Raw genomic sequence first — 17,974 nt, forward strand, 5'->3', positions numbered from 1 at the left:
TCTTAGTGCTCAATAATGACCAAAGGAATGCCATACCTTCCAAATGCCATTGATTTAATCACAATGGCACAAACTGCAGTAAACAAGATTTCTGTTGTCGGCAAAGTTCAGTGATTTCTTTTGACAAACTGCTTTACGCTGGGTGGGTTTAACAGTCACGCTCCTCTGTCAGGCTGTAGTAGTTGACTGTCGCTTGTGCACGCTCTTCCAATTTGAAAAATGAGACCGCAGTGAAGGGAGGATAACATACAATACACATCTCACAGAGAGAAACCAACAACTGCTGTATTTTCTTGTGTGTGTGTGTGTGTGTGTGCGCGCGCGCATGTGTGTGAGAGTGCATGTGTGCGCATGTACATGGGCACCAGCAGGATGTGTTGGTGTTTAACCGCTAATGTCTCCTAGCATTAGCAGCTTTAGCATCATATCCTTGCCGGCTCTGTGTCTTTGTCCTCCAACAGGCTAATGAACTGACCGAAGCTCTCCTTCACCGCCTCCATGCTGTCAGTGGTGCTGCCCTCCAGGATCCAGCGCTTACCTCGGGCCAGCGGTTCCAGCTCAAAGTACTTCTTGATCTGCAGCCAAACACACGATGCAATCAGCTAAAATAATCATTTGAAAAAAGTAAAATCTTATATTTAGCATCTAACAACAGCTCCTGTTTTCAATATGAATAAAAAAATATGAATCAACATTTTAATTTCCCCCCAGAATATCTTTGATCAAATTCAAAGTATAAAAAGTTCAGATAAAGCAAAAACACAATCGTCAAACTACAGCTTGTAAAGGCATGTAAGCTGGCACATTTTCATCTCATATCCTCACCACACCAGGTCAGTTCACACATTACGTCACCCTCAAACATGTGGCAGAAAGTAACTGTATAACGTTGTGCTTTAGTAACACATAAGACTGAAGACATAGTACGTTTTTTAGACCGGTATCCAGTAATTCCAGTAATTGCTGCTGTTCGACCCCCCCCCCACACACACACACCTAAATGAAACACAACAGCCTCTTCATCTGAGGAATAAAAGGGTTGGCACTGCTCTTTGTAACAGTTATTATAAAGTTCATATGCTGGCTTTTGGCTGCTCTTGACAGTGGGGGTGCTGTGAGGTTCAGGGGAGAACCAGAACCAGCTGTTACGTAAAAACAAATCTCAGCAGAGAGAAACAATGTCTTAGACCTCCACTGAAGGTACTGCAGGTTGTTAGGGTTTCTGACATTTTCAAGCTGAGAGATATGGAAACAATTTTTTTGCCCGATGTGAACCCAGTTCAGCCATCTCCTCCTGTTTGCCTTATAGCCAGTGAAGAATGCACAAAACCAAATGTGTACTGTCAGCAGCTCTGGGAGAAAAATGCAAAGCTTCAAATGTAACAGATGCAATAAAAACACAATTTCCCACCTTATTAACTAATTTAGTCAGTTTCATGCTCAGTTTGACAATGGTGTATAGGCATGCAGAAATGTACACAATGTGTAACAGACGCTGGGTTGAAATATATGAATATAGGCATCTCTATTTCACACTCATCTTTATTAGAATATTAAGCTACAAGCTAAACTACTGCGTTTTTTCGAATGCAATATTCACATTGAGTATTGACTGGCTGGAAAGAGGACAGCACAAAGCTATGCTCTGAAGCTATTTAAAACATTACATTAGCTATTATCAATTTAATTGATTTCTTTAGTGCTCATTTCTACACATTTCTACAAATATCAAACCGAGATTAATGACTGCAGACAACCTCAGTGTTCTGAATTATACAAGAAAACATGTGCAGCAAATAAACACCACAAAGTCCACAAGGATCGTCACACAGTCAAATTACTTTTCAACTTCAAGTGAAATTGCTTTTGTCTAGACCGTGCTGGGCTGTCTAGCTGTGCCATGGTGTGTGGCATGAAGAGGACGGAGAGGAGGAGGAGGGGGTGCGCACTCTTTGTGTCTGCTCAAACCCAGCCAGCCATGCCAGCGAGTGGGAGAGTGAGTGCCGTCTCTGCCCCCCTGAGCCGAGTCTCTGTCCGGGTGTAATGTGAGTTTAATGACAGATTAAGTCACCTCAGCCGCGTTTGGCTCAGAGGCCTGGCTAGAAAGCCGAGTGGACCCAAACAGTGTTAACAAATCTGTCTGGGTAACTTGAGCTGCCCTAGCCCAGGCTCTAGCCCCAGACCTAGACTGTAGACGATGTGGCTGGCTGCCTGTCTGGCTGGCTGGCTTACTTGTCAGCCTGTAGCCAAGGCCCTCTTCTGGAAGACTTTGGCCCCTGCACTGGCAGACAGTCAAAAGTCCAGAAGTGACCTCTGTGCAAGTGCAGACAGGCTCAAGCTTCTCTCACTTCCCCTCACGGGCCAATAGAACACACCCAGGGGCATCTCATAGTGTGGCAAATACCTTCTTTAGCACTGTGCGACAGATGAGCGGCCTTACCAACGACGGCAGATGACTTCTAAAGTTTTCAGTGCAGCTTTACACTTATGTGCGCATGATAAAACCACTAATCTGTGATCTCAAACAATCCCCTTTTTACTTAATAGCCAACTGATATGAACACCTTCTTGCGAGCTACATTTCATCGACACTGCATATCAAATCCAGAGACTTTAATCACACAATTCAGCCATTATATGCTGCTAAAAACACTGCCTCAGTATTACATTACTGAAAGAATCAGCAATGTAATGCAATCAGCAGTGTGGCCCAAACCAGTTTCTCTGAGATTAAATCCTCCTAAGCACACTTATGCTTGCTTAAGGAATTGCGTGAGGCAGTGGTATGGGTAAGCCACACAAGACGTGGATTGCCAGATGGCTACAAGGATGACCACTGGGTCATCCAGTCTAGCTTCTTCTAGGTCATACAGACCGGAGCGTCTTGCCTTGTGCATGTTAGAAAGCAGCTTATACATGCATGAGGGTGTCAAAAATTCTTTAATCGCTTGTGTCTGTGCAGAGTTCCTGCTGCTCGAGCCTAGTCATGCTAGCCAACAGTCTGCGCTCTCAGGAGGACAGACATGAAACCCAGGAAAGGTGAACTCTTTGGTAACAGCCCTGAATAGTTAGTAACTTCTGAGACTATGAAAAGTCTAAAGAATGGGAATGTGTAAGGAATCTAACATACCCAAGGGGCAGAAGACAGACATATAAAATAATGTTAAAGCATGATTTCTTTTTGGAATATGAGCCTCGACTTAAGTAAATGAATTATAGATCTATTTTTTAGGTTGTATAATTTGTGACCCAGTGTCCGCAGGGAGTGGCTGTATAATAAAGTCAGCTAAGCTTAAGCTCCAAACCTGGCAAGCCTACTTTGGGCTATTTAAGATACCCAATGGGCATATATGGCACGTGCATCCAGCTGCTCCCTGACCTGTGCCAGATTACTGCATGTATGGTCACTCTTGGCATCATGCCATGGCAAGAGGATCTCCTGGCAGAATAAAAGAGCTTTAATGAGCTCTGCTCTGGCCTCTTGACCAACTAAACAAACCGTGGAGCCACCTAAAGGGGCAGGGCAGCTATGGAGATACCTGATATTGCTGTCTGATACTACATGTGAAGAAAAAAAACCCTAACAAATTTATATCCTCTCCTCTACAGTTGTCTTCACCTTCTAAAAAGGCATAAAGTAGAGCAGGTGGCAGTGGGCTCAGATGTCTATATTTTAAATTATAAAGCAGAGAAAAAACAAAAACAACAAAAACTGTCAGAAGTTTTTTCTCAGTATGCTTATTTAGCATATATTATTTAGGTACACCAGTACAGTTTCAGCTTCTCCCAGCACGCACACACACACACACACACACACACACACGGGACCAAAAAAGAAGAAGAGGAAGAAAGAAAGCAGCTTATATCTACATTGATGCACCCACTCAATCCAGACAGATACTAAGCTTCTCTGTCAGGCTGGCCAGACATTCAGGTACTGAAAGTAGACGATGCGGTTGTGATTTACTGATTATTACCTGTTCATTCTTGCACCACAATATCAAGAAACCCAAAAAACACAGCTCCTACCATAAAAAAAACCCTTCCGAAATGTATTAAACCATCACACTGTTGAGACAAAACCGACACAGCATCACAGACAGAGTACACAGAGAGCTGATACATAACTAAATGGTATGTAACCTAATGTGACTCACTTTTGTTGTAGTGTTTCCACAGCAGTAATTACCTCCAAAAAGTCAATTTCATGGATCATTTTCATTATTTTATTGGTACGCAGTGTTCCTTGTAGTTATTTCTGCTGTTGAATTTGTGCTGGGTAATTTGTGGTTAAGCACCTTTTCAACAGTGCGATGGCAGAAGTCCAAGTTAACACGGTGACATTAACATGTTCAGGATCTTTCTGATAAAGCTTACTACGGTTCAGTAGGTTGGTGCTATGTGGGCGTATTTAAGAAATCTCAAGTCGTTTTTAACATATTTGCAGAGGTTTACAACAAAGCCAGATGAAAGAGATTTAGATTTGTTGGATACACTCCTACAGCAGATTAGAACCGAAAGAAAGTTAAATGGTCTGTGCTGTAAGCTTTCCATTTCTCATGTATGGTTAACACTTTCCTCGGGTTATAAAAGCCTGAAAAAAAAAAACAATTAAATTAAATAGAGTATTATCAAATAAACAATAAGATGTTATTAGTATTAAGTAATAAGACCATAAACAGAAGAACACAGAATGTTAATCTGAGAAGACGTCAAAACCTAAAGAGAAGCCGTTAAAAATACTCAGACAAGTTACGATTTCCTCCACACAACATCAAAACTGTTTTTTGAAACAAGGAGCGCTCATTGGTCAACCAACAGTTTCGGCCTAGAGCTTTTAATTCGGCTAAACTTCAGCAGAACCCTTTTTAAACAAAAAGAGCATCACTTCTGCTCACAGGATGTGAGCAAAACACATCTTTTTATTATGTGTATGCAAATAAATGAATAACATGGCCTTCGATGCCCTTCTCCTAATATTTACCATGACAACATATCTATGAAGCGTCACTGTCACATGTCAAAACCTCACCACACGAGCAGGCACAAAACTGGAGAGGGAAGCAATAGGGGGTCTCTTAACCAGGGAAAGTGGCAGACTCAAATATCCAAGACAATCAATTACACCATCCCTTGACATGTTGGCCCCTGTGAAGATATCAGTCACTTGGAAAATGGCCCACACTGGCGACTGCATTGAAACGGGAGGGTAATGTGAGATCCACTCACCATATAATAGATATGCCTTTGTTTGCTTTTCCGCCTTACCTAAAGAGCCTTAAAGACATGAGAAAGCCTGGAGGTCCCCAAGACAGGAACACCTGGGAAGCCTGTGAATAAACAAACACTGTGCCTCAAATTGAGGGAGGTGTGAAACTAAACAGCCCACTGGCCAGTAAATAAACCCCAAAGCCTATGTAAGCACCTATTTAAAGCTATAACACTTTCAGTAATGGACTGAAGATTTTGCATCTAAGGTGGGCAAGTCAAGGTGGATCATGACCTGATCACTTGTTTGGTTAATGTATTAGCAGTAAGTAGGGCATGAAGTGAGCACTGCAGAATCCCTCTTTGAATATAGTTGAGACAGCCAGCAGCTGGCACAGCACAGCGAGAATACAATAATAGAGCTCAACAGGATCTCCATACCAAACCCTTTCCTATTGTGTGTGCACAGCAATATATATACAAGGGCTTCCCCCAACCAAAGACTTTCCCAGCCATTAGTCGCATAGTCATTGCATGTTGTTGATGATATTAATTAAAACATTTAACTATATTTTTGGGATTCTTTTAAAAACGGTTTCAGTTGCTGAGCCCAGAAGAGACACTACAAAGGGTAACACTGTTGATGCTTTGCTAAATCACAGGGAAAAATGTCATATTCTTGGGGTTTTACCTCTCCGAAAGATCCAAAACTTTAAATTGCCTGCAAATCATATATACTCATCTAATAACAGCAGACACCAGTCTTTACATGTCAAAGCTGCCACATCACAAAAGGTTTGGGGTTTTGTTGTGCATTTGTATGTTTCCAGTCAAATCCCATTTAAACGCTATGGACTACGAATCTCGTCATCGACCAAGCTCGGGTCCATTTTAAGGGAGCAGTGATATGATTTACATGCCTCCACTGTTGTACAGCAGAATAATAGCTCTGCTTTTAGATGCATTTTGTTCAACTTTGTGCACATAAACTGACTAACGTGGCCCAGTGGACCAATCGATACTCTGACTCCCGGCCAGCGGACGTTTGTTGCCTTACCCTACGCTCTACACTGACCAACAGACAGAGGTGAAATGCCAAATACACAAAAACACATTAGCTGTCTGGTAGCAATGATATTTTTGAGGGATACAGAAATAGAAGCAATCAGCTTTTGTATACTAAAGACCACAGCAATCATCAATAAGAAGCAGTGCACAGCTGAAGACCTTGATGCTTCAAGCTGCAGTAGATTTAGGCCGCACTCAGGAATGCAAAGATCCATGAAGAAACCTACAGCTGTACTTTGAAGCAAATAAAGAAAAATGGATGTAGGGGGTTTAAGAACACACCAATGGTGTCAAAAAGACATATTGCAAAGACTTTAAACCTGAATTCTGAGCATGACAGGAGTGAGTGGGACAAACAAAGATGTGGACTTTGAGTTAAATCCTTTCATTTGCTGTGGAAACAATCCAGGTCTAGCAAGCATGTAAAAGCGCTGAGGCCACCCTGGAACCAGACCAGAGTTGTAGAACTGTTGGAGCAGGCAAAAAATGTCTAAAGTCCCAATGTCACAATGTAAAACCTGAGCAGCCTTGAGATTTACTGTCGTGTTCCACTCAGGTGAGACCACAGGGCTTCCCTTGGGCTCAGCTTAGCGCGGGTTCAAAGTGATTCACTTGCAGTACACTTTTCTTCAAAGCCAACTGACCACTGCCAGATCAGAGTTATCCTCAGAGGCTCTGTAAATCAAGGATGCACAGGGGACATTCTTACAGACTCCTTCACTGTGCTCCTTGGAACAATGTTATTGCTTTTAAGAGGTTACACAGTGATAATGTTCTTTCCATATAAGCATTTTGAAAATTTATCTAGAAGATGTGCATGAGAAAATTCCCATTTGGACAATGAACAGGTAGATCTTTTTTTTTTTTTTGCTTTGTTTTTACAAGCACAGAGGTATTTGCTTTTATTTTTCTTGCAGCAAGTCATATGACTTCCAAAAACGTCTGGCTTCCTCATGGGTAAATGATGCATGTTTCAAATTTGGTAGTGACAACATCAGATGCAGCGTTTCTGCAGAACACATCCTTACATATCTACATAGGACAAAAGGGAAAAAAAGAAAAAAAAAACATGGCATGGTATGTGGCATAATGAGACAAGGGTCTAGAGGACAGGCTAAAAATAGCTAAAGCAATCTGACCAACAGAAAAATAAGTAATGACTCAAAAACACCAGAGGAAAAACAAAACAAAACAGGATGGCAACCTCTTTGGTGTCCCGGTGAACGCACTGGATTTTGTTATTTTTAGCAACTGATTGCAAGAAAACCTTTTTCCAAACAATCGCAGTCCAACTTGGATTAATGGCAGTCACTCTGAGTCAGACTGGCAAACGTTTGCAAATTAATTTCTATTCCCCTCTTGGAATGGAACAACCAAGGAAGATGTCATTAAGATTTGTTTAATGCTTGAAAGTTAAAATGAAAAAGTTCTTCTCTGAATTTAATAAGCTGATGTCATGAAATGGGCAATTAGAGGCCTTAAAGCTGTGGCTGATTAGTTTATATGCTGATATTGGTACAAAGATGTCCAGAAGATCACTTGAGAAAGGAAAAGATAACATGCTAAAATCATACCTGAAAAACAGGGCGCACTTAATTTCATAAGCTTCTGATGCTATATATATTTAGATCACAACATCTAAGAGACCTCTTTGGTTGTGGTCGCTGGCATATATCGTTAAGTGAAGCTTAGAGATGAGGTGATGTTACAGGCCAGAAGCATGAATGGCATTTTCTATAGAGTGTGGGCTGGGGGCAAAGGGGAAGGAAAACATCCGCCCTCTTGTGCAGGCTGGAGAATAATTGGCAGGTTCAGTACATGGAACAAGGCCCCTTCACCAGGGTTTGACCTGCAGGACACTAAGAAACGTCTGCGAGGGTAGAATATTTGGGAAGTGTGTGTAGTGGGTGGGGGGGTGCGTGCGCATGTTTGGCTCGCCTTATTAAAGATTTACAGTATCTCAATTTATGAAAGGCCAAGGGCTCCCTGACAAGGAACATCTGGTCTATGGGACTTAAACGGGTGAGCTGGCGTCCTGCCCATGCTCCCTGCTGCAGGGGCCAATGTGCCAGCACCTTCCTTTAAGCCCGCCCTTTCTCTCTTCTTCTTGTGAAGGGGGCTGCCTTGCTGTAGCAGCCCACACAGAGGGTTCTCAAAGCCCAGGAGGTCTGTCCCAAGCCACCGCCTCCTTCTCCAGGACCCCCCTAGTGGGACTGTCCACCCCTTTCACTCTGAGGCCCCCCTTTCACACTGCAGTTCTGACAGTTAACCAGCTTGAAAGCTGCAGCAGGCCCCCGCTTCAGCACACAGCACGCGGCAATAGAATCAAAGTGCTCCACTCCTGCAAAAGATTTAAACCATGCGTCAAGTTGGAGTCTGTACACACACCCTCACATAGCAACTTCTCTTTGCAACGCTTACTCTCACAGACACAGACGTGCAAATCAAAGGCTATCAAATTTTTTTCATTCAAGGTTGCAGGCTTTCATACTTTTTTTTGTTGCTTTGGATACCTTCTCATATTTATAATCGTAATCACATAATCAAAGGATTCAAAAGCATACATGAACATGTTTGCTTGTAATGTGTAAACTAACCACAACAAAGCTTTCCCCCCCCCTAAAAACAACCAACTGGCAGGCAAAAAGGACGAAAGACCAATCAGAAAACAAAAGCTATGATGAAACCAAGGCTTGTTTGTTCAAAACACACATTTCCCAACATGTGTTCCAGCTGCTTCAAGCAAATTTCACTAATTAAAGTGCACGCCACTCTATGAAACCAATTTTCGGGAAATTTACACATCGGTGGTGTCTCTGTGGATATGCATGGTTCCGAAGCTCATCATCAAACATGAGGTTTGATGTAGTTTAAGAAATGTGTTTGTTTTTGATGCATGGTTCAATACCCTTAGTTAGAGAACTGCTTCTGTCTGGTTTTAATCTCTTCCATAATAAGAAATCAGTAGTGTATACCCAAAACTGTGGATCAGTACAAACAAAAGCAGCCATAGCCACACACGATCATTTTCATACCACAACAGGCAAGGATGAAAGCCAATCCTGTTCTTCTTATCGCATCAATTAATTATCAATAAAGCCAATAATGGCCTTTAACACTAAAGCATTTAAGAAGTTAAGAACAAACTTCTGTGAAGCCTGGATATAAATCTACCAGGAGCCCCAGATTTGTGAAACTATACCCATCAAACTTTTAGAAAACTTGTGAAAAAGGGTACATTTCAATGGATGAAAAACTCAATGGAAGGGAACCCCCCCCGAGATTCCCAGCATTTGATCCATGTGAGTCAGCAAGGGAACTTTGGGGTCAAATCGCATACTGAATAGGCTTTTCGGAAGTCTTGTCCTGGCTTGTGGCGGCCGGTCGTCCGACCCTGCTTGACCGAAAACAAAGGGAGGGCCACTGACCACAATTGAGAAAGACGGGATTCTTTTCTCCTACAGAGGAAAGTACGGTGCTGAATAGGGTCTGGCTGTCTGAATTGCGCTCCAAACGGATTCTGAGAGTGAGGACCCACTAGGGTCAGGGTTCAGAGGCATTTGACGTGGGCTATGGGAAAATGCGTGCACAGTGCCCACACAACCTGCCAACTGCCCTCTCACCCACAGTGCCCCTTAACCTCCCAGAGGGACAGACCACCTGCCCAGGAATGACAGGACGAGAAAGGCGGTATGGGTGGGAAAAAGAAAGAAAGCAGAAATGAAGGTGGGCGGGAAGGCTGCGCTAGTGGGTGAGACAAAGATGTAAGAGAGATAAAACATCAAAGAAACAAGTAGTCTCTAAGTAACTTCACATACTGGTCTTCCAAGGTCTAGCACACATTCTCCAGAGGGTAATCAATATGTGCTGCTTGACTGATTTTCCAACTTTTGCATCCCAAGGTGGGCTGGATGAAGCCCCGGTTACATGTCTGTAAGATCTCTCTTGAGATTTGCAGTGCTTTTTTTTGTAATCACTCACAGACTACAGCACATGGAAACAGAGGTTAATAGCAACATGGAAATGTATGTTACAGTACCCCTAAAAGTGGCTCATCATTTATCAAAGACTCAGGTATATTTATCAGCTAAAACATCTGGAGTCAACTTTTCCCTTCTCAGGAGTACAGTTTCACATGGGACCACCAAGAAAGACAGAGTTTATCAGCCCAGTCTGCTCTGAATCTTTTTTTTTTTTGTAAGCACTTTCTGGTTATCACTACCAGGAGTGACAACATCCTGCTATGTCTGTTCCACCATCTGTAAGAGGATATGACCAAGCAAGAGTCAGGAGCAGTGTACCACATGCAAAATGCAAAGGGGACGGTCACGCCGGTGCTATCACCAAGGATAAATTCCTCTGTCCTGTTGTTAAGAAACAAAAGTGTTTTCTCAAGCCCATCTTATTACGGTCACCAAGAAATATTGATAGAAAAAAAAAATCATATTGAAATGCAGTGTGAGTTGAGGGGAAATCAAAAGTATCAATTTGTGTAAAGTGTAAAAAGAACCAAAAACCTGACGGGACTTGTAGAGTTCTAACACCTTGAAACATCTCTGCATTAAATTACAATACTACCTGAGTGAATTGGAAAAATGAGAGCACAGACTGATTAATTGTAATAGAAGACGTAAAGGCAGACACTGACATTTAAAGACAGCTTAATTGCAAGAGTCTGTTGGAAAATCAAGCTGTCAACGCCGTGTTTTACCAGAGAAGATAGAGTCATCTAAGTGCACATGGTGGGGCCACTGGCTGGAGACACCTCTTAAAAAAATATCACGCGCTGCTTTACATGGAATGTCACACTTCGGAGTGCCATGCGGTTCACCTAATCAACTGACGGGAGGGAACTGAACTCAGAAACTACACCGAACCGTGTGCGGATTGTGTGAAGTGTTAGCAAGCATATCTGTGTGAGATAAAAATCCACCATTAAGTGCATGTTGTAGACTTTCATCATCGCTATTCAGTTACAGTTACATACTATTCTAGCGTTTCAGTGCTACCGGAACACAAAGGAATGCAGGACTGTAATCTCATTCCTACTGTATGTTTCCCCAACCAAATGATATTTGTGTGCTCTGTACAACAGCATGGACCTCGATTATGACGAGCAAATATGAAGTGAATACATTTGATGCTACTGGCGTCTGCAAGAAGAAGTTAAATATTACTCACAAAACTGAAAGTCAAACGAATAACAGCCAGCAGAGTGGAAGAGTGCATTTTATAAATCCATAGAAAAGTGTACTCTTATTAAAAAAACACCTTCAAGAAAAGACACTGGATGAACTTACTCTAATAAGCAACAGATCACCAACATATCGTTTATGTAAATGGCCTGAAAATAATATATATATATATTTTTTTTATCATCTGTACAGATAACTGCTGTTACAATGCTGTCAACGTGTCCGGAGGCTAACTCAAGCTCGGCTTTCTGGATGTTGCTACATTATGGTCAATATGTTTATATAATGTGACCACAGAGTCATTTGCACTTGGCAAGAATTAAGGGACAGAGCTCAGCAAGGGCACCTGCTCCTCATCCATTTTTCTCCTGTAGCCAGCAACACAAGTCTGGGGTTGGAGAGAGGGAGGTGGGGGTGGGGAGCACTGGTTGCTGACCGGCTTCAGTCTAGACGGCTCAATACGCAGTTGACTTTTTAAACCCGCTTGTCTGGAAAATAGCAGACGTGAGGTAAGAGGGGGGTGAGCTGCAGCAGAGAGGTGGTGGTGCATTTTGGCTGCCATAGCCAGCGGGCTAAACTCACTAGGCACAAGCAGAGGGAGAGAGTGAGAGAGGGAGAGAAGAAGGGAGAGCTAGAGATACTCTCTCATCATTCACACTGGTGATTAAGCTTAAATGGAACAAAGAGAGAGATGAAGTGTGGGTCTGCCCCGCTGCTTTTTATTGTGTCTTTGAAAAAAAATAAAGACAAGAAAAAAAAGGGGGGGGGGGGGGTGGAAGAAAAAAGGAAAGAGAGGAAAAGAGAGCGAAAGAGAAACAGATAGAGGGGCAGAGAGAGCGAGCAAGAGACACTATCAGAGAGAGCCATCAGTCAGTGGCTGGGGCTCCATTGTCAAGGTCAGTGAGTGGCAGAGTAAAAAGTCACACCACCTGACCCCCCCCACACCACCACCACCTCCGCCGCCTGTCTGCTTTCCTGCTGTTCATCCCCTGTCCTCCTGCTCAGTACCGCCATCAGTCTTGTCTGCTCACTCAGCACACAGAAAGGAAATCTGATCTAAGTGACTGCAAAAAAAAAAAAAAAATTCTATAGTGAAGCTGTCATTATACGGGATGTATTTTACAATTCCTCTATTTACTTAGTTTGATAAGGGGAATACACCCCAGGCAAAAACAGCTGTATATGATTTCGGTTAACATCTGAATACATTCCTTTTTCGCATGAAATAGCCCGTCGATTCCCCAGATCTGTGAACACTATGGTGGTCTCCCTGCTGATGCCGTTTTTAACTCTGCACCAGAAATTTTTATGCAACAGCTGGACCTTTTAAGTTTGGAGCCCATTCATCTTCATTTGGCATCGTGGAGAAAGGTTTTATTGGGAAATTAGTAGAATTCAAAAAGAATGTCTGTTAGAAATGCTGACTGCACTCGAGCTGCAGTTTTCATTAGTCCCAATTTTTGGCAGTCAAGCTGATAAAAATTATTTGACATTGCACAATGATCTCATCTTTACAAGACTGGCAACGAGCCCGTTTGGAATTTGTCTTAATTATTATTCTGCAGAGAGCAGGAGAAAGATGAAATTGGCTCACTTTTACTTTTGCAACATTACTTAACTCTCTTAAGGCGAAAGCAAACCGCTGAAGAATACCGACATCTGCTGAATCATTTGACGAGGCTGCAGCACTCCTTTACCAACGTACGTGATTAAATCTAGATGAAAAGACCAAGACAGGTCATAGCTCTCAGACTGCCCTTGTGGTGATTAAGCACTGACCGCAGCTTTTTCTGCCCATGAGGTATGTGAAAGAACAAAGGGCAAGCCACGCAACACATACATGCCGTGCAGCGTTAAGCATAGCATCACTTTTGTCGTGAGCATCAGTGTTTACAGACCAGCTGAGTTGTGCAAACACTCCTTTTGATATCACCGCCCCTTCCTTTTCCATCAAAGGCAAACTGAGAAAGGACATCCATTATGACCTTTCATAGATTAAAGTCAGTCAATGGAGAGACATTTAACATCATCATATAAACAAATAAATAGCACAGAACACATGTGATTAGATCAAAGTTTCCTTTTCAACACCTCGTGTCTGTGTAGAGTTAAGACTTGTGAGTGTGTGTGAGGACAATAAGAGTAGCCCCCCCACTCCAAAACCTAAATCAGTGAGACCAAATCTCACAGATTTTGCCCTAAACCATGTCTTTTTGAAGTTACCTTCAAAGAAGTCAAATTATGATCCTTCACTTCAACTGCACGACCGCATTTTAACTAAACATGACTGTATTCTGCAAAACGATCAAGACTTTAATGCTCTGCTGTCCAAATGACTAATTTAGCATTTTACTGAAGGACATTTTTAAGGTCAGCCTATCACATTTTTTTTTTCATTTTTCACTCTTTTGAAGACGTGATTTCATGTGTTTCAATGTGACTGCGTGTCTTTTCCCTCCTCTACTCGGGTCACTCCTGCAAAAAAGCTCTTAACGCTGGATTTACTACCTCCCTTTTTGCTTGTGCTAATAATTATTTTCTAGAGGACAAAAAGGAGGAAAAAAGGTTGGTAGTGGCAGCCTTTGTAAACTCCTGTTTAATAGACTAATAGAGGGGAGGACTGAATAAAATAAATTGTCACTTTTCAGTCTCATATGTGACGTATGTGGTGCACAACTTTTATCCCGATGATTATTCTAAATGAGCTGGCAATTATTAGACATTTGCACTCAGTAATGACGCAAATGCAAGGTATTGTAAGGGTGATCTTAACAACTTAGTTATGGCCATTTGGTAAAGGCGTTGCTCACGCTGTGTTGTTTCCTTCTTAAGGTTCATTGATTGGCCCTTACCTGTGCCTCATCTTCTAAACAACCAATCAGCAGCCACTGGGGAATTTTGAGCCACCAGCGTCACAGTCCACAATGACACACACACCATGTGCCAGACGTTTGACGAAAGTTTCAGACACTGGGCGCCACATGAGTCACTGAGCACAGCCACCACCCAATGTGTGCCAAGACCTGCAAGTTCACCATGTGCAAAATGTGACAGAGGACAGTGGTTGACTAGCCACTTCCGTCTGGACTATTCCCAACACAGTTTGATCAAAAGTTGTGAGAGGACTTTCTGCAATGTTAAATTGCTGTCACGGACACTAGAAAAAAAGAATACTGTTCCAGCCACATAAGAGAGTCAAAAACCTATAGGCTCCGTTTAGTAAATTAGGGGTCTTATGCAGCAGAAATGTTATTCTGAGGACCCTGCTTTTTCCCCTCTCTATAGAAAGCCTAATTTGGTCTGCATTGAATTTCCTTTAAGTCATATTTGCAAACTAAAATAGAATTCTGATGGTTTTATATTAACTGAACAAATGTTTTTAAACTTCAGGAATGTCAGTTCCATCATAACCACATCCGGATATATATACTTCCTGGGCTTTGTGTGAGAATTTATGGTGAGTCATCTTAAAAGCCTCAATTTTAACAAATTACCTGTTTTGGTCATAACTGCCAGATCGCATGCCAACACAAATTATTAGGAACCTCTCCACATTTGGATCACATTAATGCACTGTATATTCAATTAGCAAAGAGTAGGCAAGATTCAGCATGTGCAAGAGCGACATAGTTTGTGCAGGGTACAACTTGCAAAAATGTATTACTAACCCCGCAGTGCACCTACGTACATGCTGCATGCTGAGATAACTTATGAACTAATTAATGGCTAAAAACAAGCGATCAACTGGATGTAACATTCAAGTAGCCATCTGGATGTCTACCACCTGTCGAGGGTGAGTAAGAGCATTATGTGGCTAGGAAGAGATGTGTCATATTTCAAACAACAAGTCAGTGGATTTTACAAACTTTGTCCATTACTACAATTGCTAAAGGGCATATTTTTAAATTTACAGATTAATTTATTTATAAATACTTTTGCCATTTGATCATGTGTGTCTCTCTACTTTTAATTGTAATCTCAGTTTTTGCACAAAATGTGATGCATTCACGTGACTGATTTATTAAATCCAACCTCTATCTTGTGCAACAGGTATAGATAGCAAAAAAGGTTGCATAGTAACGTCATAGTCATTTTTCTAATGGTAAAAGAAATGATCAATGTATTTCAGTGAAAGCACACGGTGCTTGTCTTTGTGCTTTTACTGCTCACATAAAGATAAACCCTGTAAAGACAGACAGATGACTTGTGTTTGAGATATCCCACAGAAATAAACAGATAAACCATAAAAACAAAAACAAAGGTTTTAGAATTTCTAGTAAGAACAGCAGTGCAGTACATTACTTCAAATTTATGCATCATCACATCACTGGCTTAAAGTAAAGATAACTTCAGAGAAAGTCCTGCACTAAGCCAGAACAAAGATATAAAATATGAACTAAACTGAAAAGAAATAATAAAATGAAGACATGACTTTAAAAAATACACAAGGGTACTGTTTTGTTTCATTTACTGTGTGAAATAAACAACATGAAAATATGTCTGGCAGTTATTCTCTGACCAGCAGTGGTAAAACAACACCCGACTGTAATTAACTTGAATTAATTTAACATGCTTTTCTAAGTTTGGCTCAGAAAAACATACAAATAAGAATACGCACAGTGAAGAGAGTCGTCACTATCATAATGATCAGCGATGAACGACTACATTAGAAAAAATACAGATTTCAAAAAATATGATGAAACATCTAAAAAGGTAATTATGACTGCACGTAGGTTTTCATAAGAAACATAAACAGCAGACTGTCAGAGCTTTGCAGGGAGGCTTGCAACGCTTCCCTGCAAAAAAACAACAACAAAAAGAAACAACAGTCACCAGTACAGAGATTTCTGTTCGGTGTTTTTCTGAAGAGAAAACAAGGATGCTGTATCAGTGCTGTAGAAAAAAAATACTAATAACTAATGCACCTTAAAAAAGGTTTCTGTGACATCCATGAAACAAAAAGATGAGAAAGGAATACTTTCCACGCGTTTCACACCTTCACTCAGTTAATTAAATAGAAAATACTGCTATCAAATGACTCTTGTCAGATTAAGTGGGCGTTAATGACGATAATGAAATGCCTGCAAGGGCAGAGGTTATTAGTTACTAGAAATTGTATATATATATTATTGTGCAACATTAAAGTATCTAATATGCAATTAGAGGTGAGAACCTAGAAAATGAACTACTTTCTGAAGAGTTACAAGCAACTTAACTTTAACTGATTAAGTGACACAATCACCAGAGGGAATGAACAGTACTTTTCAGATAACTGAAGTAAAAACTTAATCAGAGAAGATGAAGCAAAGCCTGCTGAGTGAGCAACACTTGTGGCACTTGGAACTGCACCAAAACTTACCGGTAACCTTTTTTATTTCCACAAAGTACTTCTCATTTCCATTGTCTGGCTGTCTTTCCAAAGCTTTCATCTTTCTTTACTTAGACCCTTTGGGACTGTCTCTTCAAGCGAGTTGGTCTGCACAGAAATACTAGAGGGGTATCACCTGCAACTGCCACAAACACTGCAGAAAATAGGCTTGGGAAAGACTGACTCCATCTGAGGTGTCAGCTATACCGTTTGGTGTGTATGACAGGTAAACAATAACATCCCTTAACACCCACGGATTACTTTAAAACGCATCAATTACGAAAGATTATTTCGACGCATCCGTTAAGCATGCCATTATCCGGATGTATACACATTTCAACAATAATCGTGAGAGTTGGAATCCCATCCTCTCTATTGTCAATGACTGGAAGTTCATTTTCACAGATGATAAACAGATTCCATCTGTCTACAGGCTAGGATTACTACTGAAAAGGGGGAACAATATCATACATGTTTAGCAGAAAGCCCGTTCTGCACAACAGATGCTAAAGAAGCCATTTAAAAAGAACAGAAAGAAGCAGAAATCATATTTCAGAAAATAAAAGGTTTTTGGCTTTTTACCAGTTTAACAGCACATGGCACACATCCTGTTTGTACTTCCACATGCTCAGAAAGCAGAGCTACCACAGGCTTCATCTGGAGGCTATGACACCCAAAATCACTTGATTCACTTCCAGACAGTTAGTGCCCTAAACTATTCATCAGAAACACTGTGTTCTGAGTGGATGTTGGCACTGAGGACTGGTCATGCCGCAGCCCACGTAGAGTCCTTCTGGTCATATGGTCATTGGAGACCTTTAACATTTCACTATTAGCTCCCATTAGGTCTTAGGGGGCTTAGTCACATCCTTAGACATTCTGTTTATTCTCTCACAATTACTGGTTAAACCTGAGGGGCAGTGACTAGGCTTTATGATTGACATTTCTTGCCACATGCAAGCAGACAGGATGCAGTCATACAGATTCACTGATCAAATGTTTTTTGTAATTTGATTCACAAAAAGAGAGAAGAATCGTGGTTAAAAATCAATAAAGTTAACAGTTTTCTGTGCTTGCTTCCAAAACTGCCTCCACTCTGCCAACCAACACCAAAAACGAGCCATGTTACCAGCCC

The 17,974-nt window shown here is 41.4% G+C and overlaps 1 protein-coding gene across 4 annotated transcripts in view; it reads right to left on the reverse strand.

Moving 5' to 3' along the window:
* Positions 1 to 298: 298 nt before the first annotated feature.
* Positions 299 to 17,974, reverse strand: part of LOC102309290 (ADP-ribosylation factor-like protein 15) — a 97,542-nt gene continuing 79,866 nt past the window's right edge. For all 4 annotated transcript variants that reach the window (XM_005924448.3, XM_005924456.3, XM_042220732.1 and 1 more), the window contains one exon: positions 299 to 575. In XM_005924448.3, the coding sequence (XP_005924510.1) occupies positions 423 to 575 (153 nt within the window). In that variant the 3' untranslated portion in view covers positions 299 to 422. The remainder of the gene's footprint in view (positions 576 to 17,974) is intronic.

The sequence above is a fragment of the Haplochromis burtoni genome, unplaced genomic scaffold, assembly GCF_018398535.1.
Source record: "Haplochromis burtoni strain Fernald_Lab_line unplaced genomic scaffold, NCSU_Asbu1 Contig_54, whole genome shotgun sequence".
NCBI classification, from domain to species: domain Eukaryota; kingdom Metazoa; phylum Chordata; class Actinopteri; order Cichliformes; family Cichlidae; genus Haplochromis; species Haplochromis burtoni.